Here is a 26,122-nt window from a genome sequence, read left to right as displayed (position 1 = left end):
ATTAAACTCAATTGCTCAAGCCCACATGACCGTTAACAATTATTCATTATCCTTCATTTTCGCTCCCTTCCATCTTCACGTCGTTTCTGCCTTGGGATTTTTTCACTACAGTTACCATTGGTCTTGACCCTACTTCCCCTGCTTTTCTATGCGCTGTCGTTTTAGCATCCAAAATAGTAAGTTCCCATAACCTCAAATGGTATCATCAACTATTCCCTCCAGCCTTGTGAAGAATAGGCGATCGAATGGAAAGAAGTGGTTGGTCCACGTAGTAGCCGACTTGAACATCTGGCTTTTGCTATCCAATTAAAACACATACTTTAACCCAGCACACAACCAAGGGTACCGCTTGCTAATATCACTCCAGTCCTTGGGTTCAGGGGTTATATTGGCCTTTGGCGGATTGATCTCTTCTCTACGGATGGTATTGTCTTTGGAACGGAGCATGCGACAAACACCAGTAAGCTCGGTGGTAAGTTTACCGTTGACATAATCCATCGGGAGGTTTGACGTTGGTGTTTCAGCGTAGACGCCTCTGAGTACGTCAATAAGGGTGCGTTCTCGGAGGATGGCGTTGCGATAGACGTCTTCGTATCTATAGGAAAGGTGCCGGGTTAGAATACTGGAGTTTAGAAGCGTGGCAACGAGGAGCTATACCTAGTCATGACGCTGTTCGTTTCGGATGTTCCAAAAATCAGGTTCTCTTTCACCTGGCTTGATGATGCATCATTATCCGAAAGCCCTCCGTAAGCGTATCCGCACCTATGGAGCCACTGATAAAAGAAGATCAGTATTCATAGCAGCCTTCCGAGCCTAGTGCCATAGGATATTTATTTACCTCAGCCTTTGCAAAACGCTCTCTGTCCCAGCCCCCCGCAGGAGTTGTCCGCATATTACTCCAGCCCAAGGCATTGGCAACCTGATTTCCACGTTCGTTAGTATATTGCTCTCGAAAAGAAAGTTTGTATATTTTCTACTGACATCAGAAGTGGATATTCTTTCCATAATAGTTCCCTGGTTAAGGGCACTGGCTCTGGTTTCATATGCCCTGTCAATCTTATCGGATGTGATTTTCGTTTGGCTAGATATATGGTTCGTGCATTTTGGCGGGTTCGTTCCTTCTATTTTGTTAAATGCTGCTAGTTTCTCAATGCCCTTGGTGGCTGTGTCTTTTTGCGAGTTTTTCGAGAATTTGGGTATCAATATTCGTTGGCATCTGCCTCTCCTCGGTAACTTCGCTTTTTAGGTATTCCACCAGATCCACATTCTTCATGTAGGTATCATAGTCCCCAAAGCAGGAACGAGAGATCTATTGGGACTCCAGATGTCAGATGTCATAAATTTAACGCGGATATATCAAGGTAAGATGTCAAGAAACATACCCTAGTGTACAACTTCTCATCGATAAGATCCCTCTTGCTTGTGTTAGGGTCCAAGTCTGGTTGTATGAATTCATGTCGTCTTCATGGTAGCCGTGTGAGATTTCGCAAATATATTAGAGAGTGTCTCACGTGGCACGCCTTCAACACCCCCATATCTTTCTACGTCGTCAATTAGCTGGTGAATGTAGATCTTAATCTTCGACATATCGACACCTCTCGGAAATCGCCCGTTCCCGTAGTCCGGTCGAGTGGTGGCCCTCTCATAGTAATGCATGAAATTGCTGACTTTTTGACTATCGCTAGTCCTCTTAGCCCAGACTTTGCCAGCCTCGTCTCTAAAGTAAATTTCCGGAACGACGTTGCTGACATATCCGTCATCTTCACCAATCTCCGTCGCCCAAGAACGCCTGGCATTCGGCTTGGGTACATCCTCCGATTTCCCTTTCCCCTTCGCCCCCCTTCTCAAGAGAGGATATTTTGAAGTCATCCATATTCAGACGAACGTAAAGTCCGTCTTCTTTCGCCAATGTATCAGCATTTGCGTAGCGTGGCTTCATCGTTACACGGATAAACCACGTGAAATTGCGTGCTGGACCGGTATTAAGAACACCCCTAGGTGCGGTATAGTAAAAGTCGTCTTTATACTTGTCTTTCGGATAAATCGCCGCGAGGTGGTCGTTTAGGGCTTGAAGATTCTAACTATTGATCTCATTCTTCTCTTCAAGATCTTCAACAACAGGTTTGAAGTTCGCAGTTTTATTGTCAGAGTTATTGTTCAGAAATGGTTGCAGCTCAGTCCCTTTCATGGCAATAAAGTATGGATCTTGGACGACCACGGGAGCATTATTATTGTTGTTTTTCTTGGCGAGAGTGTACAGAATTTGTTTGGATTCAATGCCCTTAGAGGCGATATATGGAATCCAGGTGGAGAATTCTTTCTTTGCAAGTTCTTCTGCCGCCTCGCCTTCTATTTCGGCCACTTCCGCTGTGGGGTTCGGGTCGACTGGTTTGGGGGCTTCCGCAGACATGGTTGTAGTTGGAGAGAGAATTAAACAAGAGAAAAGATTAAAGGTTAATTAGAGAAGAGAAAGAAGATAAATTTTATGAATGTTTAAGCAGAGCAGAAATGAAAAAAAGGCTTTCGGAATTTAGAGCAGGTTCTCTGGCATATATTGTGGAAAGTGTGGTTTAAATTTTGTGACTGGTGGATGAAGTTGAACATCGAGGAAGGAGGATCTCTACCTGATATATATATATAAGAGGCCTTTGATGGTACCGTCGTTGTCGATGGCTACACATCTACGACCGCCATAATTGCTAATGGTAAAGCGGGAATTTCCATCTTCGGTACCATCTCCGATGTTAAAATCGGAGAAGTCACTCTTACCCAAGTTGCCATCAACATCACCATCCCACTCTCGGCCTTGAAGTCCGATTCCCCAAATGCCGTCGTTCGTCCACTCCCCGCGAGTTTCTCTATCAGCGGAAATGTCACATTCGGTGATTTGGAAATATCTGCTGGCTTGTTCTTCAGTGAATCTGCTTCAGCCTCCACTCCTGGGGCTGCAAATACTTCTGAGAAGGCATGGATTGTATATGGAGAATTTAAGGACAATAACGGTCTAAAGGCCAGCAAACTTATGCCAGAGCTTGAGCGGTCTTTCCTCAACTTTAGTCTTAGGAATATCGCATTCATGGCTAGTAGTAATGATGCCATTGCACCGCCTGGATTCCCCAATACTTACAATTACGCAGTAACAAAGGGAATTCAGCTTCTTGCTGCCTTTGACAGCATCGACGAGATTGATAACTTGACCCGTTCTCGTAATCCAGCCTTAACTCTCAAAGCATACTACAATAATGGCTTGCTCGGATTGGATATCATAATGCCAAACGACAATGCAGCGGTAAGAATTCTAATTGTGAAATCATTTAAGAAAACCATACGCTAAATCTGTGATTTTATCCTTTAGATGGTCATGAAGAATTCAAATCTTCGCCCAATTGGCCAACGCCATTTACTCTGGGGATCAGAGTCACCGATAATGGCCCAACTCTTGCCCTTAAGTCTGGCTTTGATCTCATCGTTCCCAACCAAGTTGATCCCCTTCGCTTTGCCTTTGGCCTCAACGCCGACATGCTCCGTGCTAATGGCTACGGTGAGATGTTGGGCTACTGGAAAAATCCACTCGGTATTAGTGATCAACTCGAAATCGGAGACCTCGCTCTTCAAATGGGTATCATCTATGCCGTCTTCTTCTCCACTGGAACTCCAAGCAGCCTTGCAATCACTGGAGATATCAAACTTGGCAAGACGCAAGCTTCGGTTGCCCTCGCAATTAGCGAGAACCCAGGCGAACTTCTTATCAGTGGCAATGTCAAGAACCTTGATATTTATGATATCGTAGACTTCGCCCGCAAAGTCACAAGGTTGAATCTCCCCGAACCAGATTCAGACTTCTTGACTTTCGAAGAAATGTCGATGTACATGTCTTCTGGTGTTACCATTGGAACGAGATACTTCCCACCGGGATTCTCTGCCAGTGGATCTATCTTGGCTTTCGGAAAGAGAGCTTCAATGGCTTGCACAATGGGTGGAGCAGGTGTAGCAATCAAGGGTGCTTTGGACGCCTTCGAGCTCGGTCCACTCTCCGTTCGTGGCCGGCGAGGCCAGAACCTTGTTCTCGATATCGAGATGACTGCTACGACTCATAAGATCTTCTTCGACGGTGAAGCCGAACTTGGGCCGCTCTACCTGAACGCTATTCAGCAAGGCAAGGGAGAAATGCTCCTCGAATTCGACGCTGAGATGGCCTTCACAGATCTCTTCAAGATGACAGCTGAAGGTAAAGCCCGCAACAAGATCAAGGGCGCTGACGCAAAGAACGGACTTGGTGGCGCCGAGTTCGACGTCGAAGCCGGAATGCAACAAGAAATTGTCAACTATGTTATGGTCCAAGTTAATGCCCAATTTATTGCCGCGCAATACGCTGCCACCCAGAGCTTTAATGAAGCCAGGGCATCGTTAGATCGTGCTAAGAAGGCATTTGCAGAAGGTGTCAATGCAGCAGAGGCGGAACTCGCAAAGGCACAGAAGGCCTGGCAGGCGAAGTCTGATAGCGTCAATAAGGCTTTCAATGATGCAAAGGCTTCCCAAACAAACAGTGTTAGTCAGCTGAAGGAAGAAGTCAGAAAGACAAAGGGAGAATACGATGCTGCTGTCGATAGAGCCACCGGGAAGCTCGAACAAGCACAAATTACCGCCGCTTCTGAAATTGGCAAGGCTAGGGGAACACTTGAAAAGACGAAGGGAGACGTCGATAGAGATATCAACTCTAAGCAGCAGATACTAACTAATGCCGAACAAGATATGGACCGCAGATTTGGTAATGCTGCCAAAGATATCGAGAAGGCCCAAAACGACGTCAATAACAAACTCAGTAAGTTACTTATAATGCAAGTATTACTTTGAAGACTCTGCTAACTCGTTCACTTAGGGGATCTCAATGACGTGCAACGAAGGATGAGCGATAAGCAACGTCAAATCGACAAGGCTAATGTCTTTAATAAGATTAAGCGCGGTTTGGAAATGACTCCCATCGCTGCCGAATTTGGAGGTAAGTCCCATCAGAATAACTATATAATATATTTGACAGGTTACAGCTAGCTAATTTTTTTCTCCTAATAGTCAAGAAAGCCGCCTTCGAAACCGCCAACGGTATTCTCGAAGCTGCAAAGGCCATTGTCAAAGGACCCGGCTACAAACTCGCAGAAGGCACCATGCTTGCTGCCCGAGGGTCCCTCGAAGCAGCCAAGATTACCGGCAAAGCCGCCATCGATGGTGCAAGCTCAACTCTGCAGGGTGTCATCATCGCTCAAAATGGCGTTGCTGACAGTGCTCAACAAGGTCTTCAATTCACAAAGACAGCTGGCAATGAATTAAAACTCTGGAAACTTGCGGAAGAAGCGTTGGACAGGTACCTCAAGGAGTCCAATGAATTGCTCTCAGGGCTGCAAAGAGGTGTCGACGGTCTTATGCAAACCGCTGAATACATCGCATTCACAACTGCACAAAACGCTTTACAGGTCGCTAAAGAAAATTTCGGTGATATGGATCTCCTACGAAAGGGTGTTGATGCCGTCGAGAAGGGCTCTAAGACCGGCCTTCAAATTGCACAGTGGGCGGCTGAGGCTCTTGGTAACCTGTTCGATATTGAGACTATTATAATGACTGCGCAGTTGGGCGCTTTACATAAGGATGGTCGATTTACCGTTAGAATCGTTGGTGATGTCGCGAATAAGAAGGTGGACTTTATGACTGAGTTTACACTTGGTGATGCGAAGGCGTTTGTGGAGGGTATCTTCAAGAAATTGTGGAATGAGATCGAGGAAGGAACCCTTTCCATTGATTTGTGATTTGGGGGTGGCCTAGTTTCTTTTAGGAACAATTAAATAATTAAACGGGCAGTTTAGTTTACTCCTAGCGACATGTTTATGAAGTTTATGAATGGTATTCCTTTTATCCATCTCCTTGAAATTAAACCATTGGTAAATCATATCGTGGCCGTCTCTCCAATCGTCGGGAAAACATAACCCCATCTCTCCAACCTCCAGTCATCCCAAAGCACCACCCAAGGATCGACTCTCTGCCGCTCTGGATGTCCCCATAAAAACTCATCCTCGGTGCTAAACCTCACAATCACCAGACAACCTACCTTATCCAAGAAGAATTCATGTCCCTTTACACATATTGGCTTCATATGCAATCCGGGGGCAGGATGATCCGTAAAATTGGCGTGATATAAAAGTCGAAACATCATCCAATGCGCTGAACCAATGTCAATCCGTGTGCCCAAACTCGAGGTCCAATCGGTCATGGCCTCGAGGCGATCCGCTGGAGGTTGCCAATGATGCCAGTCGGCGTTGAAGGTAGTTATCCATTCTGTTGCGTAGAGTGGAAATTCGTGGACCAGTAAAGCGAATAAGGAGCAGCTGTAGTGCCCTTCTCGAGCCTGCGGCTCAGCGTAACAAGGGTGAACGTCAGCCTCTAGTATTTCAAGTTAGCCCAAGAAAGTATATCGTTAAAAACACTGCATAGCAAATTATGTTCTAACCGCCATCACTCGGAACGATGTCACTCCAAGCCCACCACCACCTAGTCTGCCTAAAAAGCTTGTAGAACAAAGGGTTCAACTCCATCCCCAACCAGGCAATCAACATTTCCACCGCCTTTGTTTCCCAATAACCCCATGTCAAAATAAATTTGATAGTCCCCAGCGTAAAATCAATCGTCCTATGGGCGCGCATTCGAGAGTAGAAGATTAGAATAAAGACAGACAGATGATAAATGGCTTGTATTATCCTATGCCTCTCCGGAATCGTCGCAGGTGGTTCACCTGGGTTCAACTCTTCTACATCCCGGTTAATACCAAACTTCCGAGATGGCTCTGGACGCTGCTGTCGCTTCTCCTGGTTCTTATTTTTGCCCTTTTTCGTTTTACTCTCTTCCAATTCTTTCACCCTTCTCAACAACCGCGGAAACATTGCCCGCTTTATAAAAACATTCGCAAACCGTTTAACCGCCATATGGTTCTTCACAATCCTATTTTCCATCTCTTCTCCACCATCCCTTACAGTTGCATAATACCATGGCTCCGCCGCAAGCCCTTTCGAGTCTATAGCATAGTTATATGCATACTCGATCCTTTCCGAATCAGCCCTAGAAACAGTTCGAGATGCATCTAGCAGATCGTCGTATACAGCGGCCAAGAAGAAACTCTCTTCTTTATACCTTAAGGCGTCATACCATAGCGCGACGCGATTTAGAGCGCGCTTGTGTTCCGTAAATACTTCATGATATGCCCGACACGCCAGGATTAGCGAAATGAATCCATCGTAGTCGATGAAGCCGACCGCCTCCAGTATAGCGTACTTGATATCGAAGGGTAAAGTTTCCAAAGGGAATGTGGCATCAAAGTGTGGCGGCAGTGCTTTTATCGGCTTCGGTTCTCTTGGCTTTTGTTGGGTCTCAGAGTCTCCTTTAAGCCCATCGAAGAACCTTGAGATTCGGTCCCGGAGATTGCCCTTCATTGGCCCTTTTGGGATTCGTGTGACGGTGTTTCGAGTTCCTCTGCTCAAATCTTGCGGATTGAGGCTCGGGGACGGACGCGGATGAGCGCCTTGACCTTTTACCGTCGACCTTGGCGTCAAGCACCCTTATTCTATATGTTGTTGAATCATTGCATACAAATGAGTTGTTTTTGTGTCAGTTTTGGCGGTATTTTACCATGAACTCGAGCTTGGCGTCAATTGACTAGAAGCTCAATTCAGCCGGCGATATATTCCTGACTAAAGTTCTTTAAGTAATTATTAATACACTTCCCATAACTAGGGGCAGTCTATCACTTCCACGAAATAAAATTTTAACATTTCTTTAATTACAGGCGCTTGCAATGTGGAAGGGTAGTGTATCCGATTTTCGAACGTGAATTTATCCCAGCCGGTATATTCGTGAGAAGTATAGATTGTAGAATCTTATATATCGCAGATGTAGAAGTATCAATTCAGTGGGCCCATCATTGATATTTCTATTTTCGAACCGTATCATTTTTGTGTACGAGACAACTTTAACTAGGAAAGCAACATCCTCATAAAATAATCTACAGATCTTCTCCAAACCCATATGGATGTCAGTTTACCACCCATCATCCCCACCACCGTTTTCCAAAATCGAAATCCAATCAAACTTCACCCGCTCCGCTGCCGCAGAACTCTCCCCGTGCTTCGGAGAAACTTTCTCCACCAGCTTCCCGTCCGGGCTAGTAAAAAACAATCTGCGCCCAATATCACTATCGACAAACGCCATTCTGGAGTTATGGCCTATCTTTGTGGAACTGACGGCTTCTGCTTCTGTTTCACCGGATGAGGGGTCTACCTTATAGATATATTGGTCATCTGAAATGGGGTATTCACGGTTTCTGTAGTATAGAATTGGGTTTCCTTCCACGCCCTTTTTCTTCGATGCCATTGCTGCGAATGAAGTAGCGTAAGGGACGACATAAACCATCCAGTTTGGAGTAACGCTCCATTTCCCGCCGGTGAATTTGGTTTCGCGGATGTTTCCTTCGGTGTTTTGGTAGAATCCGCGGATGCAGGCGCTGTCCCAGGTTAGGTTTACGAATGAGAGTCCCGAACCCGGGAGGGGGTGTTCGTTTCCGATGTTGACGTAGGCGCCCATGGACCAGGTTACGGCGGAGGTGTGGCCGTTCCATTTTGCCAGGCCGACATATTCTTGGATGTGGTCGTCCTGTTCGGATTGATAGAAGAGTCTGAGTCGTTCCAAGTCAGCACTTGGAAAAGTTCATAGCAGGTAGTAAATGGGTTACTTACCTAATATGCTCCTCATCCTCCCCCCGCCAATTTACAGCACTAAGCCTACTGTAAGATGCAGCCTTCGCGTTCAATTCATTCGTACACTTCAGCTCCCCGTTGACGAAAATACAGTCTCGAATATAATCTTCCCTGTCGAGGTAGAAAAGGTGTACGATCTGCTTAAAATCACCTATGCGGTAACCGATGGCGGTCAGGGGCGTTCCCGGAGCTGGAGCAGCCGCTCCATGAAGCGGAAGCTCGATACGTTCGGTATCCCAATCAGACTCTATGACTTGGGGACTTCCGTTTTTGAAAAGGTAGGTGACTCTGTAGAGACTGTAGGAGTCGGATTGGCAGAAGAGGTTCTGTAAGAGATGTTTGTTAATAGGTGCGCTTTTTAAATTTCCTTGGAAGCGTTACTCACGAGATACATCTTTGCTGCTCTGTACTCGAATCCCTCGATGACGGCATACGAGGTTCTATCCAACAACTTATCCGCACCAGCACCCGTAACTAAAACTCTCAAAATCAGCTATCTCCTCTCCCCACCATAGATAATAAATCGATAAAAACACAAACCCGGCGAATCACTAAACGGATACTTCTTCCCAATCCACTTCTTATCCATCTCCGACAGCACCTTCGACCTCTCAACCACCACCCCCTCCCTCGTCCAATCCCTCCTTAACGGATAATGCATAATACTCTTCGGATCCCACTGCGAGCTCTCAAACCCCCTCGCCTCGGCCATGGGTTCGAAGTTGTAGTAAGCATGATAAACTTTACTTTTTTCTTTCCATGATGTGTGATCATGATACCATTTTACTACGTTCTCTGGAATCCAGTGGAGATCGGCGTTGGGGTTTAGTTGTTCGTGTTTGCAACCTATGGCGTGGCCGAATTCGTGGGATACTGTGCGTGAGAAGTTTAGGACCGGGTCGTTGCAGTCGAGGTCGAGGTTCATGGTTCTGCGGTTGTCGTAGCTGCCGTCCGTGGCGGTGGTGCCGACTGCGGAGTAGGATCCTAGGAATTCAAGTATTCGAATCAGTTTTCACCATCACAACTAGGTGCATTCTTACATCTCGACCCGCACGCTATGGCAGCCGAAAGAGTATATAAAAAAAATAAAAATTGACATACCATCCTTCGCAGAAGTAATCCTGATAATGGCACTATCATCATCCACAAACTTGAACTTGATATTCGCCCATCTCTCCCACATACTCGCATAATGTTCAACCAAATGACGATACCGAGGAGTTTTAGGATGGATGACCATAGAATGCTGCTCTGGGTCGTCGTAAAACGTCACGGTGAGAGTCATTCCATTCGTCCACATATGGTTTCGGTCTACGATCTATAGAAGAAATATATGGTTAACCGGTTGTTAAAACGCTACACCGATGGCCAATAAACAGCTCTACTTTTCCATTACAGAGCCGCGTGGGTATTTGAGATTATATAACTTACCAAGCGCATCTGTCCCTGGGGTAGTTCATTCTCGCAGTGAAACAACTGAAGGCAAGCCTCCTTTCTAGCTTCCTCGCTCGATGGCATCGTATCGATATTTAATAATATCGCCGTAAAATACGTCAAAAAAGTCACGTCAAAATATCCGGGCTTGTTGGATAATTCCAGCCGAAGGCGAAGAAGATGTCAACGTGCAGACTATTGAAATTAGATTTTGGAAAACAGCTAAACATATTGACGAGAAGAGGCCTCCATTTATAACCTTCAACCCCATAGCTCTTTCGTAAAGATTCATCAATTCGGCCTATAGGCCTGGCTAGCTAATATCCCCTGCATGCATCTGGCGTGCATCACAAACGTCCTTTTTCTGGCGGACCTGTCTCCGAAACCCGGTTCGGCTTCCATCGTTCAAGCGTACAATGGCTCGCCAGAACCTTCCCCATGCATGTCAAGTAAAATGCTGGGTTTCGACGGCCTCGCGCCTATCAGAGGTGTTGCAATTTAACGCCGTTAGCCAAAGCAGAAATTCGTGCCTTTTAGTTTATGATAGGCGGTTGGAACCATGGCTGATAAGCCTGCGATCAAGGATTATCTTGAACTCAAAGTTATCCCCCACTCCTGCAAAACCATATTGGCTTTCTACACCGCCTCTACTACAAACTTGGCCACATCTAGACCCCAAAGCGATCACAAGGCCTAAACTCGCGATATCGTACACACGATTCAAAAGACCGTATATGGTAGAGTTATAGTTTACCGACAGACGCATACAAAAATAGCGATCGCAACAGTAAGAACAAACGGCCAATGCCACTACAAAAAAGATCACGAAACGGAAAAAATCCCCACGCTTCCACCCAAACATTAAGAGAAAAAAAGAGTAATAATAACTTTTCCAAACACCCCTCTAGTTAGGTACCTGCTACCCTTCTAACCCCAACCACCCTCATCTATCCTTCAAAAAGTGTCTATGCGGTACTCTCCTCCTTCTGTCCTTCCTCCGCCACAGCAGCGGGGGCGGTATTGTCCGACCCGGCCTCCGAAATCCTCGTCAATTCATTCACAAAACTCGTCCCCCAAAACGCACTGGTATATTTCGTCACATATCCGTAAAGTTTCTGATGATTCGCTTCCCTCAGATCATCGGGCATGGTAATAGCATCATAGATAGCTGTTGCCAATTCGTCCGTATTCCAAGGGTTGACGATGATACTGCCGTTCAAACTCTGCGCCGCTCCTGTGAATTCGGAGAGGATCATGACGCCGTGACGTTTTTGCTGGGAGGCGATGTATTCGTACGAGACTAGGTTCATACCGTCACGGGTGGAGGAGACGAGGCAGACGTCCGAGACGGCGTAGAGGGCCACCAGTTCGTCGAAGGAGACGGATTTGTGCATGAAGTGGATGGGCATGAATTCGATCGTTCCTGTAAACGCATTCGTACGTCAGAAACCGTGCTGCTTAATAAATCTTCCAAAAACATCAAAAGTAATACGTACCGAATTTACCATTTATCCTACCCACCAACTCGTTCACCACAGCTCGCAGATTTTGATACTCCTCGACGTCTTGTCTGCTCGGAACGGCGACTTGCACGAGCACAACCTATTCCCCATCATTAACACCCCTCCGCAACCGAAAAAAGGGAGCACGAAATACCTTTCCGATCCACTCCGGATGCTCCGTCAAAAACACCTCAAGCGCATGCAACTTCTGCGGCACCCCCTTGATATAATCCAACCGATCGACACCAACGATCAACTTGACACCCTCGAACTTCTTCTCCAGTGTTTCAATCCGGTTCACGACCTTTGGTTGTGTCAAGGCCTCCGAGAACTTGTCAGGGTCGATACCGATCGGGAATGCTCCGACGGATACCATCTTGCCCTGGAACTCAACACCGTTGGGGGTCGTATTCAGACCTCTACGTGGCAATTATTATCAGCAACAATAAAGATGCGTACGATATGAGCAAAAAACGTACAATATCCTCGAGCAACTGCTCAAGAAATGTCTCGCGTAATCATAAGTGTGAAATCCGATGAGATCGCAATGCAACACCCCCAAAAGTATATCATTCCTAACCGGCAATATTCTGTAAATCTCACTGCTGGGGAACGGAGTATGCAGGAAGAACCCGATCTTGACGTTCTTGATTTTATCGCCGATTTCTTCGCGAAGCATGGCGGGGAGGAGCATGAGATGGTAGTCGTGAACCCAGATCAGATCGCCTTCTTTGACGACGGAGGCGACGGCTTTGGCGAATAGACGGTTGGCGTCGCGGTAGGCGATCCAGGCGGGTTCGTCGAAGGAGATTTCACCGGGGTGGTAGTGGAAGAGGGGCCATAATATCGAGTCTTTTATACATCAGTACGTTTCCACTTCCTTCGGGTCATTATTTTTTTGGAAAAATCATACTCGAAAAGCCATTATCTATTCACCGAAAATTTCCGAGTCAGCAACCTCTTCAGAATGCATCAAAATTTAACCCAGGGTGCGAAAAGATAACGAACGTACAATGCTTATCCGCCAAATCATCCGACAAATAAACCGGCACGGCATTATACTCATCCTTCAGCTTATTCGCCACGAGTTCCTTCTCATCCTCTGGAATCTCGCGTCCAACCCATCCGAACCAATGGAACGTTGTCGTCTTCGCCAGCCCCGAAAGACCGGTGACCAGACCGCCGGAAGACATGCTGAAGTCGTAGGTACCATCGTTGCTTCTTTTGACGGTGATGGGCAACCGGTTGGATATCAACAGGAGTGACATTTTTTTTTTTTTCTTTTTGTGTGTGGGTTTTTATCCGAAGATTAGAAAGTCGACCTCGCTTTTAAGATATAAAAATGAGTTGAGTGGTGAGGGTAGTGTAGAGGATGAAACCGTTCGTGATCTGAAATCCAGGCGAGGAGGTATGTTAGCCGTGAGACAGCTCGAAGGGGGGGTTGTGAGGTGCAAGAGCAGAGCAGCGGGATCGTCGACAGCAGTTAATTTTTGTTGTTGTTGCACAAAGTGACGTATTTCATTCCAAGCTAGAAATGACCGCACCCCGCCAAACACCCTCCAAGTTATGTCGATAACGATGATATTATAACCGGAAGCATAAAATCTGATATACAACCAAGGAAAAGGCTTCTATCAAATTTCCTCCTCCGTTCGATACCAAAGTATCCATCTGTATATAAATATGCCGACTGACGTGCAAGCACTCCGCAATGGTTTGCCATCAAAATATTACCCCTCCATATGCAGCCCGATCCCTCATTTTCCGAGTTTGTTTTTTTTTTTTTTTTTGCCCGCTGCATGCAGCATTACGCAACGAGGAAAGGATATCATATCGGTAGGGAAAGCCGCGAAGGGATTCAAGACAAAAAAACATGAAATTGAGAAGGAAAAGAAGAATATACTGACCTGGGTTCCGAGCTACCAATCCTCAATCAACCGTCTATAGCCTGTTGACAGACGAGTAAACCATGAACCGACGAGCGACGAAGCTTAACTAACGATAGCTAGAGAACAAAAAAAGAACCCGATCCAAGAATCCAAAAAAATTCCAGATCCATCCCATCAACCTAGCTATATATATCGTCGGAATTTCTATTCTTCCAACCGCAGTCCTTTTTTTTTTTTTTTTTTTTTTGTTGAATAAAAAAAGATATATATCCCTCTCCAAGATAAGGCTCAGAGCAAGAAATGCCACAAGAGGACAAGGTACCCGTGGTCCCTGGTTATGGCCGTTGAGGCATTATTCCATACCGGCCTAGCTGAGCCAGCTTGCCAGTCCTCTCTCCGTTGCATTTTCAAGGTGAGCGAGAAAAATCGCTCCTTGGAATTCTGGCCAATCGGAATATCTAATGCGATCACGAAACGCCGCCTCCATCTACGAAGTATTTTCGCTCCGGGTGACGATAGGATTTATCCTTCAGGTACCGCGTATCGGAGGCAATTTATCTGTCATCGGTTTTCTTTATTTCGGCCTATCGAACGTACTTGCAATTTTCTGACGTCGGATACCACACGGCTACCGAAAATATCGCCACGCTACACCCCTCCTCAGACGCCAAAACTCCTGCTCACGGTAGAATGTAGCTTCTCGATGCCATTTTAGAGATAAGAAATGCTTTTATCGAACCCATGAACGCGCGATCCCATTCTGCCTCTTCAGATCCGCCATAAAATTCACATCTCTCACTTCCTCCTCTCGTACGGATTATCCGTCAAAGGCACATACATAACTCCGTACTAAACCCCCCATCATCATTAGCACTTCGCAGCAAAAAAAACCAACTTTATGCGAAGTATGCGAAACCGAAACTCACCTGTTCCTTCATCCCAACCCTCCCATCCCCATCCTTATCAACGTGCCAAATCGCCTGTTCCCCATACCCCTTCCCCTCCACCGGAATGAACAACCTCCCCGGCTTGGCCAACTGCTCCACAAGTTCCCGGTGTACCTCCTTCGCCGCCGCTCCGACATGAATAGCATCATACGGTGCCTTCTCTTTGTACCCTTTTCTCCCATCACCCTTGATAATCGTAACGGTCCCGTCGTCGAGCCACGAGGAGTGCGTGTGATCTTTTCGGAGATTGGCGATCGAGAGGTCGACCAGTTCTTGGATGTGTTCTATGCCTACTACGCGGCCGCCGGGTTGGACCTGCTCGTATTTGCGTTAACGGTAGTGTTTAAAGATCGAGCGGAGGGAAGGGTACCATGTGTGCCATCACGGCGACTAAATATCCACTTCCGCTGCCGACGTCTAGAATTGCAGCACCGGGTTTGAGGTATTCGATTATTTCCTCGCAGGCCTGTTGTATTTTTCGTCAGCCGGTGGCACGGGTTATATCCCAAAGGGAGAGGCGGGTTTACATGACTATGCATATGCGGTGCCGATATCTTTCGCTCACGTCAGTATACATTCGAACGCTCCCATAAAATAAAGTAGATGCAACGTACGGTAGCGGAGTACCCAATCGGCTGCGGTGCATCTTGATACGGATTCGAGGGTGCGAAATGCGCTCTGTCGACCTGATATATAACCCCCCGTAATCAATACCCCCCTCTGCCGAATAAATACTTTGGGGGAGCCGACCTTCTTCATAGCCTCGTAAGTCTCTTTGTTATTAATCAACCCGTTACGCTTCATATTCTCCACCAACTCGGAATTTGACGTTCCGGAACATCGCCAGGACATTTTGGAGTATCGTGAGATGTGAGGATCGGTGTACGGAGATATGAGAGGAGGGGGGTTGGCGAACGGGCAACGGTAAAGATGTCGTGTGAATGTCGTCAACCGCGCGTATCGGACGAGGGAGGATGCGGACGGAATGTTGGGAACCACGGTGATGGTGTGTATCAGAAGTTGAATTCGTGTTATGAAAAAATAGAAGAGCCGTCGGTTGGAATGGAAGTAACGATCGATATCAATCAAAGTCGTCCTTACTACGCCATGGCCAACGTCGCTGTGGGGCGTATCCCAAAGTGGCGTTGCATGACGATCGACGTCATCTCGCTGATCATTCTTCAAATGGGTTTCGAGACGGGTCCCCCCCGCATTTTATACACAACAAACGTATAAACTGTCTCGGATTGATTCACGAATCCGTCGGATAAAGCTATTTAGATATCAAGCCAGGCCGGCGCGATCCCTCCGTTCTGGCGGTTATAACTAATACTTTATGTACAAGATCTCAATTGCAAAGCCTTCTTGATATAAAAAAGAAACGCCAAAGAGGTGCTGCGAATTCTCCACGTCTGCACATTGTAACAAAAAAAAAAAAAACGCCCATAGGTAGCAACTTTAGAAGATGATTAAAATTCGGAATGAGGGAAAAGAAAAAGGCAGACACAAAGGGAAACGGGTGGGTGTAACTGACGATCTGAACGAAAAAAGTGTATCCTATACAAAGAAGGGGATGAAACAAAAAAGGCCACAACCGCAATGCTTTAAAGGAAGGGTCACAAAAAGTACTTTGAAAAAAGTAGTTAGTGAACAAGTTAGACCAGACACGCAACGTTCGAATATATGCAACCGATAGACACCCTTCCACCGAATCCCAAAACCAAAAAGATAAAACCGGATATTAACACCAAGTATGTGCGTTCGCCCCTTTATAACAAGCCCCAAGATTATACAGACCGATCTGGATTTTCTCCCTCGGCGACCACGGCGACACCGAGTCCCCGATCCGGACTCGCAAGAACCAGCTGCTCCGTCCTCCTCGCTCTTAAGAAATCGGCGACCGCCCGTATAAGAATGAACCATCCGACGACCATGAGGACGTAGCTAAACCACTCGTTCCCGGTAATCGCATCCGAGGAAGAAGAAGCGGAAGAGGCTGCGGCAACGACGTCGGTGGGTAGGGTGCCTGAGTTGAAGTCGTAGGAATTCGGGTCCGATGGTGTGGACTCCGGTGTTCCGGGGCCACCATCTGATGGCGGTGCTGGACCGTCGGAAGCCGAGCCGCGCATGTAGAAACCATATTGAACAAGGGTGATACCGAGACCTGCTCGGGAGCCGTTTTTGGCGGCGTGTGTGGTGTGGAGGAGGTATGTGAGAAGGAAACCGATAAATTGGAAGGACAATGAGACTATAAACGACGTTAGCGGCTGATTTCGTCAAGCCGGGAGGGTAATTTGGGAAGGTGCGTACTTAATGCGTTCCAGACGAAGGCGAACACCGAACCGACCGGGAGGCCATCGATGAAGACTTCGTCTGGGGACATTCCGGGAGCAAGGATCGTAGTTTCCCAGTACGGAGGAGTTGCATCGGCGGCGGCTTGTTCGTAGCTCTTTCCGGGATATCAGTTTCATGACGAATACTTTTGAAACATGACATGTTATACATACCGGTGGATGTTCTTCAAGCGGCTTTTCGGTTCCAACCGACGGTTTGGCACTGAGATTCGCAAAGACTCCATCGTTGCTCGAGTTTCCAATCACTCGCCTCGTCGCTGCCGATGAGGGTGTTGTCGATGCCGTCGGCTGGGGTGTTTGTGTGGAAGATGAAGGCGCAATATACGGCAGAGCACTTTCGTAATGCACGGTCTCTTGTGCCGCTCCCCGGCCCCTGTTGTGACTTCTCAGATCGTCATCTTCGTCGTCGCTGGAGTCGAAGGAATCGGCAAGGGCAGTATTCTCGGTGGGTTCGATGGGTGAGTTTGGGGATTCCGGCCGGGATCGGAAGGACGGAGGAGGGGAGGTCGGAACACCGGCAGCGCGGGAGTCTCCATGGTCGTCTGTTTGAACCTGGTTTTTCGAAAAGATGTCAGTCACCGAGTATATCCGACCGAAACAATTCGGTGTATTTGGGAATTGATGGGAAAGAGACGGTGGAAGTCGTACTCGTTCGTATCTATGAGCCATGATGACGATGACGAGGCTTGTCGAGCCCCTTCTTTCGATAACTTCTGTTGCTGGTTTGGAATTATCGGTCTGTGTCGAAGATGCAACAAACGAGGTCTCTCCCCGTATCGAATATTCTAATTTTACAGGAAGGAAAGGATGGAAATGTCGAGAGGGGGGCGGAGTGAGGTCGAAAAGTTGTCAAGTTGTTAATAATAGGAAGTATGCACGAAGCCTGTTCGCAAGAGAGAGAAATGGGGCAGATGGGAATTTAACCAGACCGCCAAGAACCACAGCGAACCGAATTCGAAGCAGGCTGACTAAAAAGGGAGAACCTTCTCCTCTCGGAATTTATACCAGCACTACGTATGCCGTTTACGAGTTCTGATAACAGGGAAGTAAATGATATCAGATGATGGTTTATTTAGATCAGGTACTTCGGTATGGTATAGGGGAGCCGTCGGGTCAGACCCTTGCATTAGTTAATATCTAAGCCGCTGTGGCGCCGACGCTACGATGCGATACCTCCAATGCGATGCTATTCTGACCAACGGTGGTAATCTATTAGGTATCTCACCTGGATACCTAATCACCTAGCTAGATGCCCAAATAACCGTCCCTCGAAGGTGCAGCTTGGATACCTATAGATTCATACTGCTGATGCTGGTAGTCCAGCAGGCCATTCCATCGGTCATCTGCCAGCTGCTGACCTGACTGGCTCAGCCAGGCGCAGTGGCACAAACTGCACCACACGCAACGCATTTCCTCTTCCCTCCAACTACCACTCCTCGTCTCGAGACCCGTCTTCAACCCCCCCACCATCATCACCATAACCATGGACTACGAAACCCCTCCTCCCGCCGGTACCAGATTCACCGTCGACCTCGACGACACGCCTCCCGAAACAGAATCAACCCCTACCTTCCCAGCATCCCTCACAAACGGTCTAATATCTGATATCGCCGAACGCACCATCTCATCACCAGCCGTCGCACCCACCTTCGACCCTTCGAAATCATCAACGGGTTTCCCAGCCCATACAAAACGAAAACGCCCATCTGCATTTCGACAACAGCGGGATGCTGCTGCTACAAGCCGATATGAACCGGTTCCTCGATCTGCATCGACGGCGAACTCTGGTGGTGGTGGTGGAAGAATGGATGAAATGTCTTCCATACGTGCTGAAAACGCACAGATGGTAGCGAACATGTCGTCACAAGAGAGGGATGCAGAAAGACAGGAACTTATGGATTCGTTAAGTCCGGAGCTTCTTCAGATGTTCCTTAAACGGGCGTCGCTGGACGATAATGTAGAAACATCACGACCGTCGAGGGTACCGCCGGAGGAACCAGCTCCAACCCCAACGGCTACTCCTCCATCCTCGACAGTTCCACTCCCTCCCACGGATGCACCCGAAGGACCACCATCGCAACCCCCTCACCTCTCCAACATCCCAGAATCCGTCTTCCCCCCCTCCATAAAAGTCCACTTCCCACTCCCCCCATTCCCTCCGCGGACCCCGACCCCGACCCCTCCTCTCCCGAATTCCTCGCCCACCTCCACAAAAAATACTTCCCAAACCTCCCCACCGATCCCCAAAAACTAGCCTGGATGGCTCCCCTTTCCAATACCGAACAAGACCCACTTTACGCCCCAACATTATCCTCGATCCTCCCTTCCTCGATCCGCTTCGACTTTAAAGGCCGTCTTCTGGCTCCGCGAAAATCTCGAGAAGTCCCCGGACATCTCGGACTTCATCATCATGCTGATTCGCCGCTAAGCGCCGGGTATACGATACCGGAGTTGAGCCATCTCGCACGCTCTAGCTTTCCAGCACAGAGGTGTATGGCTTTTCAAACGCTGGGGAGGATATTATACCGCCTTGGTATAGGGTCTTACTCCAAACCTAACCAAGAACTCGAAGATCCAAATGCTTCAAACGGAGGCACTCAAGAAGACGCACGAGCTCAGAAGGAGAACGAGAGGAGGATAAATACACCGTTGGAACAATCGCTTTGGAGGTGTATTCACGAAGGAAGGGTTTTGGAAAGTCTGCAGGAAGCCGGGAGTGGTGGAAAGAATGGAGAAGGGAGTTCGCATTTGGGGGTTAAGAATTATGCCTTAGAGGCGCTGTGGTTGTGGCAGAAAGGGGGTGGGGAGAGGTGGAAGGCTGATTAAAAACGTCAGTAGGATGGAAGCTGTTGTGCGATATTCAATTTGTCGAATGAGCGATATATTTCTCTCGGAGCACGATGCATTAAGAACTGCACCGACGACTGTTCCCGGTATTGTCAGTCCAGGGAGCCATCTGTAATCCTAAACTCCTAGCGCTTCCATGCCCAAAAATCCATCGAGTCACAGATGAAACGTATGAACACCGAACCCACCCAAATGGATCGTTCGATACATGCAGCAAAATAAAAAAAACGTCACCGGAAAACGATCGAGCGTTTCTACAACCTCTCATTTCAAACCTACATGACGAACAAAAGCTCTCCGGCATTCAGCAGCACGTATGCGCACCTGGTCAGAATTTTTTAAATCACAGAATAAATCATGGCCACGGGCACGCGGAAGGATCCACGTTCTACGAACACGAATATCGTAAAACCTTAAGAGTTCCCATAATTCTTCGGGCACGTTAGCATTTGCAAATCACATAATACATACTTCGAGAAGGGGAAGGGGTTCTACAGAACGGTGATGGCCGTCCTGCTTGCCCAACAGATGATGGGGAATACTCTGATGCTTCAAAAGATAAACCCAAGCATTATGGTTTATGGGTCCGAGACGTTCTAGTCGCTCGCTGGCACGAATGAACGGAGAAGCTTGTTGGGAATTCATCTTTGCAACCAAGCATATAATGACCAAGATGTACGTAAATATGTACATACCTTTTGACAGTACCCTCCCACTTCTCCAATTTCTTCTCCATGACACCCAACTTCTCCACTAAGAGCGGCCGATATATTATGTAGATTCTCTGACTCGTCTACCGTTTTGCGATAGCATTGTGTGTATGAAATAACATCAAAAAGATTTAAACCAGATAATCCAAACATTTCTCTCAAATATTTAATTCCGCCTCGTACCCCTCGAAGCCGAAAACAATCGATTCGCAATAGCAGCATGACGTTCGGCCTCATGAAACGGATCATTCCACACAGCCGCTCTATACACCGAATCCTCATCATACCCTCTACTCCACCCGTCCAAATTGAATCCAACTTCTGCAAGCCCCCTCGGCATCCCAAATAACACAAGCCTTAAAAACTCCGGCGCACCCTTCCGATTCAAACTTCCCATCACCAAACCCTCGAGTTTCTCACAGCTCTTAAGAACTTTTTTAATCTCATCATTAAGCGCACATAACCCCGTCTCCGGTGTTGGAGAACTACTCAATTGTTTCGCAAGTTTTGTCTGATCGTCCCAGCTGATTTTGTCAAGGGAATATCCTCCTCGAGTGATAGACCTAGCTTCCGGGTATATTGCTACCCATTCCTGTGGAAGGGGACAACTTGATGCCAGAGGTTATGTACAAAATCCCGTGGATCATCCGGGTTATCCGTCATGTACGGCCAAACCCTGACTTCCAGTGAATAGGGATTGGACTCCAGAGCAGTGGGCACATGTTTTATGGACAGACGAAACGTGGGTGCTGGCGGTCATCATACAAAGCTATACGTCACTAGGCGGCCTGGAGAAGAGTTTGATCTTACCTGTATAATTGAGAAGTATAGACGCAAGAAGGGCTGGATGTTCTAGGGTAGCTTTGCAGGTTAGCGGAAAGGACTTGGCGTGTTTTGGGAGAAAGATTGGGGTACAATTAGTGAAGTGAGCTATCAGCTTCACTTAGTGCCTGTTATAGACGGCTGGATCAGACTCTGTAGCTTGATTTTTGGGGAAGATTTAATTCTAATGCAGGATAATGCCCCTGGACATGCCGCAAAGTCTACAATTGAGGATTTTATTGAACGCGGGGTCAAATTAATTGTATGACCTGCGTTCAGCCCGGATTTAAATCCAATTGAGTCCGTATGGAATTGGATGAAGGATTATATACAGGATAAGTACGGGTTTGATGAAACTCCGCCATATGGCAGGCTCCAGAGTTACGTTGTAGAGGCCTGGGACGCTGTTCCAACGTCTTATCTTCAAGAATTACTGAATTCGATGTCATTCGAAGCGGTGGAATGTATATAATTACTTTTTGGGGGGGGGGGCTCGACTAGCGTGGTACCTGTGGACCCGGTTTAATTTACCCATCCGACCATAGTACACGCCCAAATGAAAAGGATTCGGAACGATAAGACAGAAAAAGGGAATACGATGCACCTGTGCAAGGCCCGGGTGGTGAATGAAGAAGCTAAGCAGAAGTTGCTGGCTGAAATGGAAGAAAGACAGCGACGTAAGGACGTTCAGGCGGACGTTCGACTTGATAAAACCCTTCTGGCGGAACTGACAAAGCTATCGATCCTATAAGGCCCAGCAGGCATAGCTTCTATTATTTTATTCTATTTCATCCTATTTCATTTCATTAATTTATTTATTTCGATGGCATGCTACATTAAATTTAGCTATAATGTATAATATTTGTCAAAAAAGCTGCGTGGCGCTGAGATTTGGCCCGGTGAAATACGTTATTTAATATATATTTGGTGGTATCGACGGTGCGTTGGGATTTGGTAGCCCGGATCCCGGGGTCAGCCCGCGAAGTGGGTCTCCAACTTAACTGCTGTTCGAAAATCATGTATTGCACAAGTTGTCGTTTGGATTCCCAATCGTATTTGGTTTTTTGAAACATTTTTACAAAGTTATCATACTATAGAGGTTTATAATAAGAAAATTTTAGTTACTGTTTAATGGTGTCGTGGTTGCGAAGCCTTTTTGAAAAAATGACAAGGTGTGTTCATATCGTCCGTCGTACGTCATAGCTAGCCTGTTATAATTCAGCTTCTCAAACATCTTATTTCGATCCTCCGGAGATTCGAAACTCTATAGAGTAACCAAAGATTTGCCAAACACGGGTGCTGATATCGATACGCATTCATACATGCGCCGCCGACTTGTTAATTTTACCTTTTCCGTCAATATAATAATCCACTCACCATGCCGCCCAAAACATCCTACAGAGTAACCAAGGGGAACCAAAAACGCCATAGGTATAGACCTGCCAACGCAACCAAATGCAAAGAACCTCATACCGAACCTCCCCAACCGTTCTTCACAGGTCTCGCAATCGTTGATACACCATCCTTTTCCTCGCCGCCAGACCCCCCAATTCACGCATCATCCGTAGACCCGGATCCGGACACGCCAGCATGGGCCGACCGTCTCTTCGCCCAAATCGGATCCCTCTCCAAAGAAGTAAATGACCTTAAACGGGATGTCCGAAACATAAATTCTCACATCGACAACTCCCGCGCCAATGCTTTAGAGGAGTTTAAAGAGGAAACGGAGGGGATCGTCGACGTAGAACTTTACATTGTTAAACTGATGATTAAAGAATTATCAAAGAATACGAAAGGTTTAAGGAATGCGATCGATGGTCACGGTTGGACTCTTGAAGATTTGAAACAAGAGTTGGTTAGGCAGAGAACGGAGTTTTGGATAGCCAATTCCGCTTTACAGAGGGGGTTGGAGGTGAGGAACAGAGCCGCGGTTAGGAACGACAGCAACAAGTGCTCTTTCCACTATAGAACAGTGGCAGAGCAGCCGCCTTTGTGAAGTCGCTCGTGTATATCCGCCCCCATTTCCACGTCACGTCGGTTTTCTCTTTTTATTTAGCGATCGATTACAGTTGTGTATATATACGTAATTAGTCAGTCAGTCAGTGAATTAGATATACATCATGTCGATAGTGAATAATCCTTATGAAAGCTAAGCAAGCCAAGCCAGCGTCGGTGTTGGCCGGTCGGCGTCAAGGTCGAAGACTATTGAGCCACCTGCGGCGTACTAACGTTGGTCCCGTGACGAACTTTTCTTATCATCGTAGACATATTTATAAAATCTTTATATCTGAACATTAACCGTTCGAGTCTCCAAAAGCCGCCACAGTACGGTTTCCCAAGCTATGAAAAAAAGAAGACGGGTAGCCCCGGCTCAAGCCTGCGTTGTATATGTAGGAGCCCGATTGCTCCTTGATTATTTTGTAAAGTTATTGGGACAGAGAAATTTCCTTATTGGGAAGTGTATTTTGGGGAAGGCTGATGTGGGCACTAGTCTACACGAAGTAGGTGGTCCTTAGACAGGCACCTATACAGGATGGGAAGGGCATCATGTTTTGTGTTGCGGTCACGTGGCCTCGGCGAAGCCCTGGCTGTTTCCAGGTGTGCGCCACCAACAACTTTAGCCTTCGCCAACACACGCCCGGATCCATGCTATGACTAAATATAAACGCCTCTAATCATACTCCCCATCATCACCACCAAGCGGTAATTATGACCGCAGAGGTGCAACGGGGAAACCACCATCATCAACCCCGCTGTTCCAGCTTTTACAGCTCCGGATCCGAATACCAAACCACACCACCCTCCAAATGCCACCCCAAGACGTCGACCGCTCCCCCCTCCTCCTCCGGCTACATAACAATCGACCTCCTAATAACCCCCCGACTCGACTCCCACAGCAACAACTTCGCAACCCTCTCACCACCTCCCAAACCCGAACATAGGGATTATCTAGACTACATGATCGAAAAGCTACAATCCCAAATAGCGGGGTTGATCATCGAAAGGGACGACAAGGTTGAAAGCAAGAGGCCGAAATGATCAGTTTTGAAGTTTTGGAATTAAAGGTTTTGTTTCAGAATGGGTGAGAAGGGTTGGGTGGTAACCAACCATATATGGATGGATTTGAGGGTGAGATTGTAGGTATTATTGTCATAGATTACTACATCGCTTTCGTTTCGAATACCAAGTACTTTATAACCTGGCGTTGGAAATTATTATAGAAGTCACTCGCTTTGTTTTGGGGTTTCCAAACCCCAGTTGACTAGTTTTGAATACACTTGCCCTCAAAAAGCCGCATGGGTTGTCAGATAACATGATGCGGATGTCTCGGTACGATCGGGGACTGTTTATTTTGCGAACTGACACTTCGTTCGAATGGAAGCTTTATGTGCTTAAGAACGATGATGTTTCTTGTTCTTACACCGGAACCTCATCGGTCAGCTCAAATACAATTATGGTATATTTATCCCATACCGCAGTTCTGCTACCGACCCACTCACGAGTTAGAAATCTTCTGCTTAAGAGATCGGGTAGCCGATCTGAGAATCTAGATAGCCGGGGGCGCTATAGCTGTTTTAGAAAATCCTAGACGGATACCTGGGACGGGTGTTGCGGAATAAATATTTCTTCGGTTGTTCCCAACTACCTAGCAATGATTTATTCTGTAATCGGTAGTTTTAGTATGATATATACTTGAGGATAAATTATTGACTGTGCAAGTTTTATTTACCGTCTGGGCTATATTTATCTGGAAAGCGAATAACCCCTCTGGATACGTCAGCCGTTTCCAATACGACCAGCTCCTGGTCCGGACGCGGACCCACCGCATGGCCAAAAGTGACGTTGAATATCCCTTCGACTGTCGCCAGGGTGAAGCTGGGGTCTTCGAATACGTACTTATAGCTTAGGAGGGCGGCCGGTCAGCCAGGTCCCACCTCCGAAGGACGGGGACTTTGTAGTATTCATACTACCAACGACGGTCTTTGTTCCGGCGTGGTTACAAGGGCAACCGGGAAGCATTTGCGCCACCATTGCAGCCTCAGCAATTAACAATTCCCAAATATAACAGATGGGCAACGAAATAGGAGGACCCCTCCGCTTTGTGCGGTCTATTCAAGACTGGTCAATAGGAGCAAACCGTACAGACCCCGTCCGACCTTGTCTCCAACGTGCGTCAAGCTAATGCACAATTCGCCCGAAGAAAGCTGCTTGGTGGCACTGCGCGGCGGGCAGGAGCTGAACTTGCCCGGCTGCTTTGACCGCAATTAGACAAGAATCGTAGAGCCGTCGTTGGATACTTGGGTAGTCATGTCGGAGATCGCTTTGCGCGATGATGGGAAGTAATATTATATTCTCCATGCTGATATAACAACCGATGAAAACCTCAAGAAGCCAGATCTATAAACACTTAGTAAAGAAAGAACAAGAAGGCTAGCTATGCACCCGATTAACAAATACACATGCGACCGAAAAAAAAAAAAAGAGGTATACAGATAGCACCGTACCCATAAAAAAAAAGGGAAAGAGAGTTTGATAAAAAAAATACCCCTCCCCGTTCATCCGGTATGTAATAATGAAACAGTAGAAGAAGAGACTGAAAGGGGAGGATCCCTATGAACGATATCATAACCATTGTAGCAGCGGTGACGGTAAGACAGAAAACGCCATGATGAAGAAGAGTGAGTTTTTAATGTCGTCCCAGAGCAGCAATAATAAGCAGCCGAACAGAGTAATGAAATGACAGAGGGAAAAAAAGAATATCACACTCCCACGATATACGATAACCTCGGTGCCAGAAATACGGCGCCCCTTGAAAAAAACATCG

At 47.0% G+C, this 26,122-nt stretch overlaps 10 protein-coding genes across 10 annotated transcripts; 4 read left to right on the top strand and 6 right to left on the bottom strand.

Moving 5' to 3' along the window:
* Nucleotides 1-306: 306 nt before the first annotated feature.
* On the bottom strand, nt 307-2,410 carry DFL_003367 (uncharacterized protein; the record flags this gene model as incomplete). Its single annotated transcript, XM_067632296.1, has 7 exons — nt 307-595; nt 658-773; nt 839-919; nt 1,383-1,438; nt 1,512-1,830; nt 1,886-2,031; nt 2,083-2,410. The coding sequence occupies 7 exons, from the start codon at nt 2,408-2,410 to the stop codon at nt 307-309; spliced, it is 1,335 nt and encodes a 444-aa protein (XP_067490579.1).
* Nucleotides 2,411-2,508: 98 nt separating this feature from the next.
* On the top strand, nt 2,509-5,798 carry DFL_003366 (uncharacterized protein; the record flags this gene model as incomplete). The annotated part of the gene is made up of 5 exons (XM_067632295.1): nt 2,509-2,539; nt 2,643-3,206; nt 3,356-4,822; nt 4,880-4,999; nt 5,071-5,798. 5 exons carry the CDS (start codon nt 2,509-2,511, stop codon nt 5,796-5,798), a joined length of 2,910 nt encoding a protein of 969 aa, XP_067490578.1.
* Nucleotides 5,799-5,935: 137 nt separating this feature from the next.
* On the bottom strand, nt 5,936-7,472 carry DFL_003365 (uncharacterized protein; the record flags this gene model as incomplete). The annotated part of the gene is made up of 2 exons (XM_067632294.1): nt 5,936-6,429; nt 6,497-7,472. The coding sequence occupies 2 exons, from the start codon at nt 7,470-7,472 to the stop codon at nt 5,936-5,938; spliced, it is 1,470 nt and encodes a 489-aa protein (XP_067490577.1).
* Nucleotides 7,473-8,076: 604 nt separating this feature from the next.
* On the bottom strand, nt 8,077-10,310 carry DFL_003364 (uncharacterized protein; the record flags this gene model as incomplete). Its single annotated transcript, XM_067632293.1, has 6 exons — nt 8,077-8,710; nt 8,772-9,118; nt 9,178-9,266; nt 9,333-9,776; nt 9,894-10,110; nt 10,224-10,310. 6 exons carry the CDS (start codon nt 10,308-10,310, stop codon nt 8,077-8,079), a joined length of 1,818 nt encoding a protein of 605 aa, XP_067490576.1.
* An 881-nt stretch (nt 10,311-11,191) lies between these two features.
* On the bottom strand, nt 11,192-12,996 carry DFL_003363 (uncharacterized protein; the record flags this gene model as incomplete). The annotated part of the gene is made up of 6 exons (XM_067632292.1): nt 11,192-11,649; nt 11,723-11,828; nt 11,883-12,147; nt 12,208-12,580; nt 12,642-12,656; nt 12,741-12,996. The coding sequence occupies 6 exons, from the start codon at nt 12,994-12,996 to the stop codon at nt 11,192-11,194; spliced, it is 1,473 nt and encodes a 490-aa protein (XP_067490575.1).
* A 1,416-nt stretch (nt 12,997-14,412) lies between these two features.
* On the bottom strand, nt 14,413-15,416 carry DFL_003362 (uncharacterized protein; the record flags this gene model as incomplete). The annotated part of the gene is made up of 6 exons (XM_067632291.1): nt 14,413-14,466; nt 14,544-14,879; nt 14,935-15,030; nt 15,092-15,118; nt 15,179-15,250; nt 15,315-15,416. The coding sequence occupies 6 exons, from the start codon at nt 15,414-15,416 to the stop codon at nt 14,413-14,415; spliced, it is 687 nt and encodes a 228-aa protein (XP_067490574.1).
* A 935-nt stretch (nt 15,417-16,351) lies between these two features.
* Nucleotides 16,352-17,587, bottom strand: DFL_003361 (uncharacterized protein; the record flags this gene model as incomplete). Its single annotated transcript, XM_067632290.1, has 4 exons — nt 16,352-16,812; nt 16,875-17,013; nt 17,072-17,470; nt 17,567-17,587. 4 exons carry the CDS (start codon nt 17,585-17,587, stop codon nt 16,352-16,354), a joined length of 1,020 nt encoding a protein of 339 aa, XP_067490573.1.
* Nucleotides 17,588-18,401: 814 nt separating this feature from the next.
* Nucleotides 18,402-19,172, top strand: DFL_003360 (uncharacterized protein; the record flags this gene model as incomplete). The annotated part of the gene is made up of 1 exon (XM_067632289.1): nt 18,402-19,172. The coding sequence occupies one exon, from the start codon at nt 18,402-18,404 to the stop codon at nt 19,170-19,172; it is 771 nt and encodes a 256-aa protein (XP_067490572.1).
* A 3,503-nt stretch (nt 19,173-22,675) lies between these two features.
* DFL_003359 (uncharacterized protein) lies at nt 22,676-23,293 on the top strand (the record flags this gene model as incomplete). Its single annotated transcript, XM_067632287.1, has 1 exon — nt 22,676-23,293. One exon carries the CDS (start codon nt 22,676-22,678, stop codon nt 23,291-23,293), a length of 618 nt encoding a protein of 205 aa, XP_067490571.1.
* A 713-nt stretch (nt 23,294-24,006) lies between these two features.
* DFL_003358 (uncharacterized protein) lies at nt 24,007-24,336 on the top strand (the record flags this gene model as incomplete). The annotated part of the gene is made up of 1 exon (XM_067632286.1): nt 24,007-24,336. The coding sequence occupies one exon, from the start codon at nt 24,007-24,009 to the stop codon at nt 24,334-24,336; it is 330 nt and encodes a 109-aa protein (XP_067490570.1).
* Between the last annotated feature and the right edge of the window lie 1,786 nt (nt 24,337-26,122).

This window comes from Arthrobotrys flagrans (assembly GCF_004000055.1).
Source record: "Arthrobotrys flagrans strain CBS H-5679 chromosome Unknown unitig_0, whole genome shotgun sequence".
Classification (NCBI taxonomy): domain Eukaryota; kingdom Fungi; phylum Ascomycota; class Orbiliomycetes; order Orbiliales; family Orbiliaceae; genus Arthrobotrys; species Arthrobotrys flagrans.
Note: the sequence above shows the minus strand (reverse complement) of the source record. Positions and strands in the feature narration are given on the sequence as shown.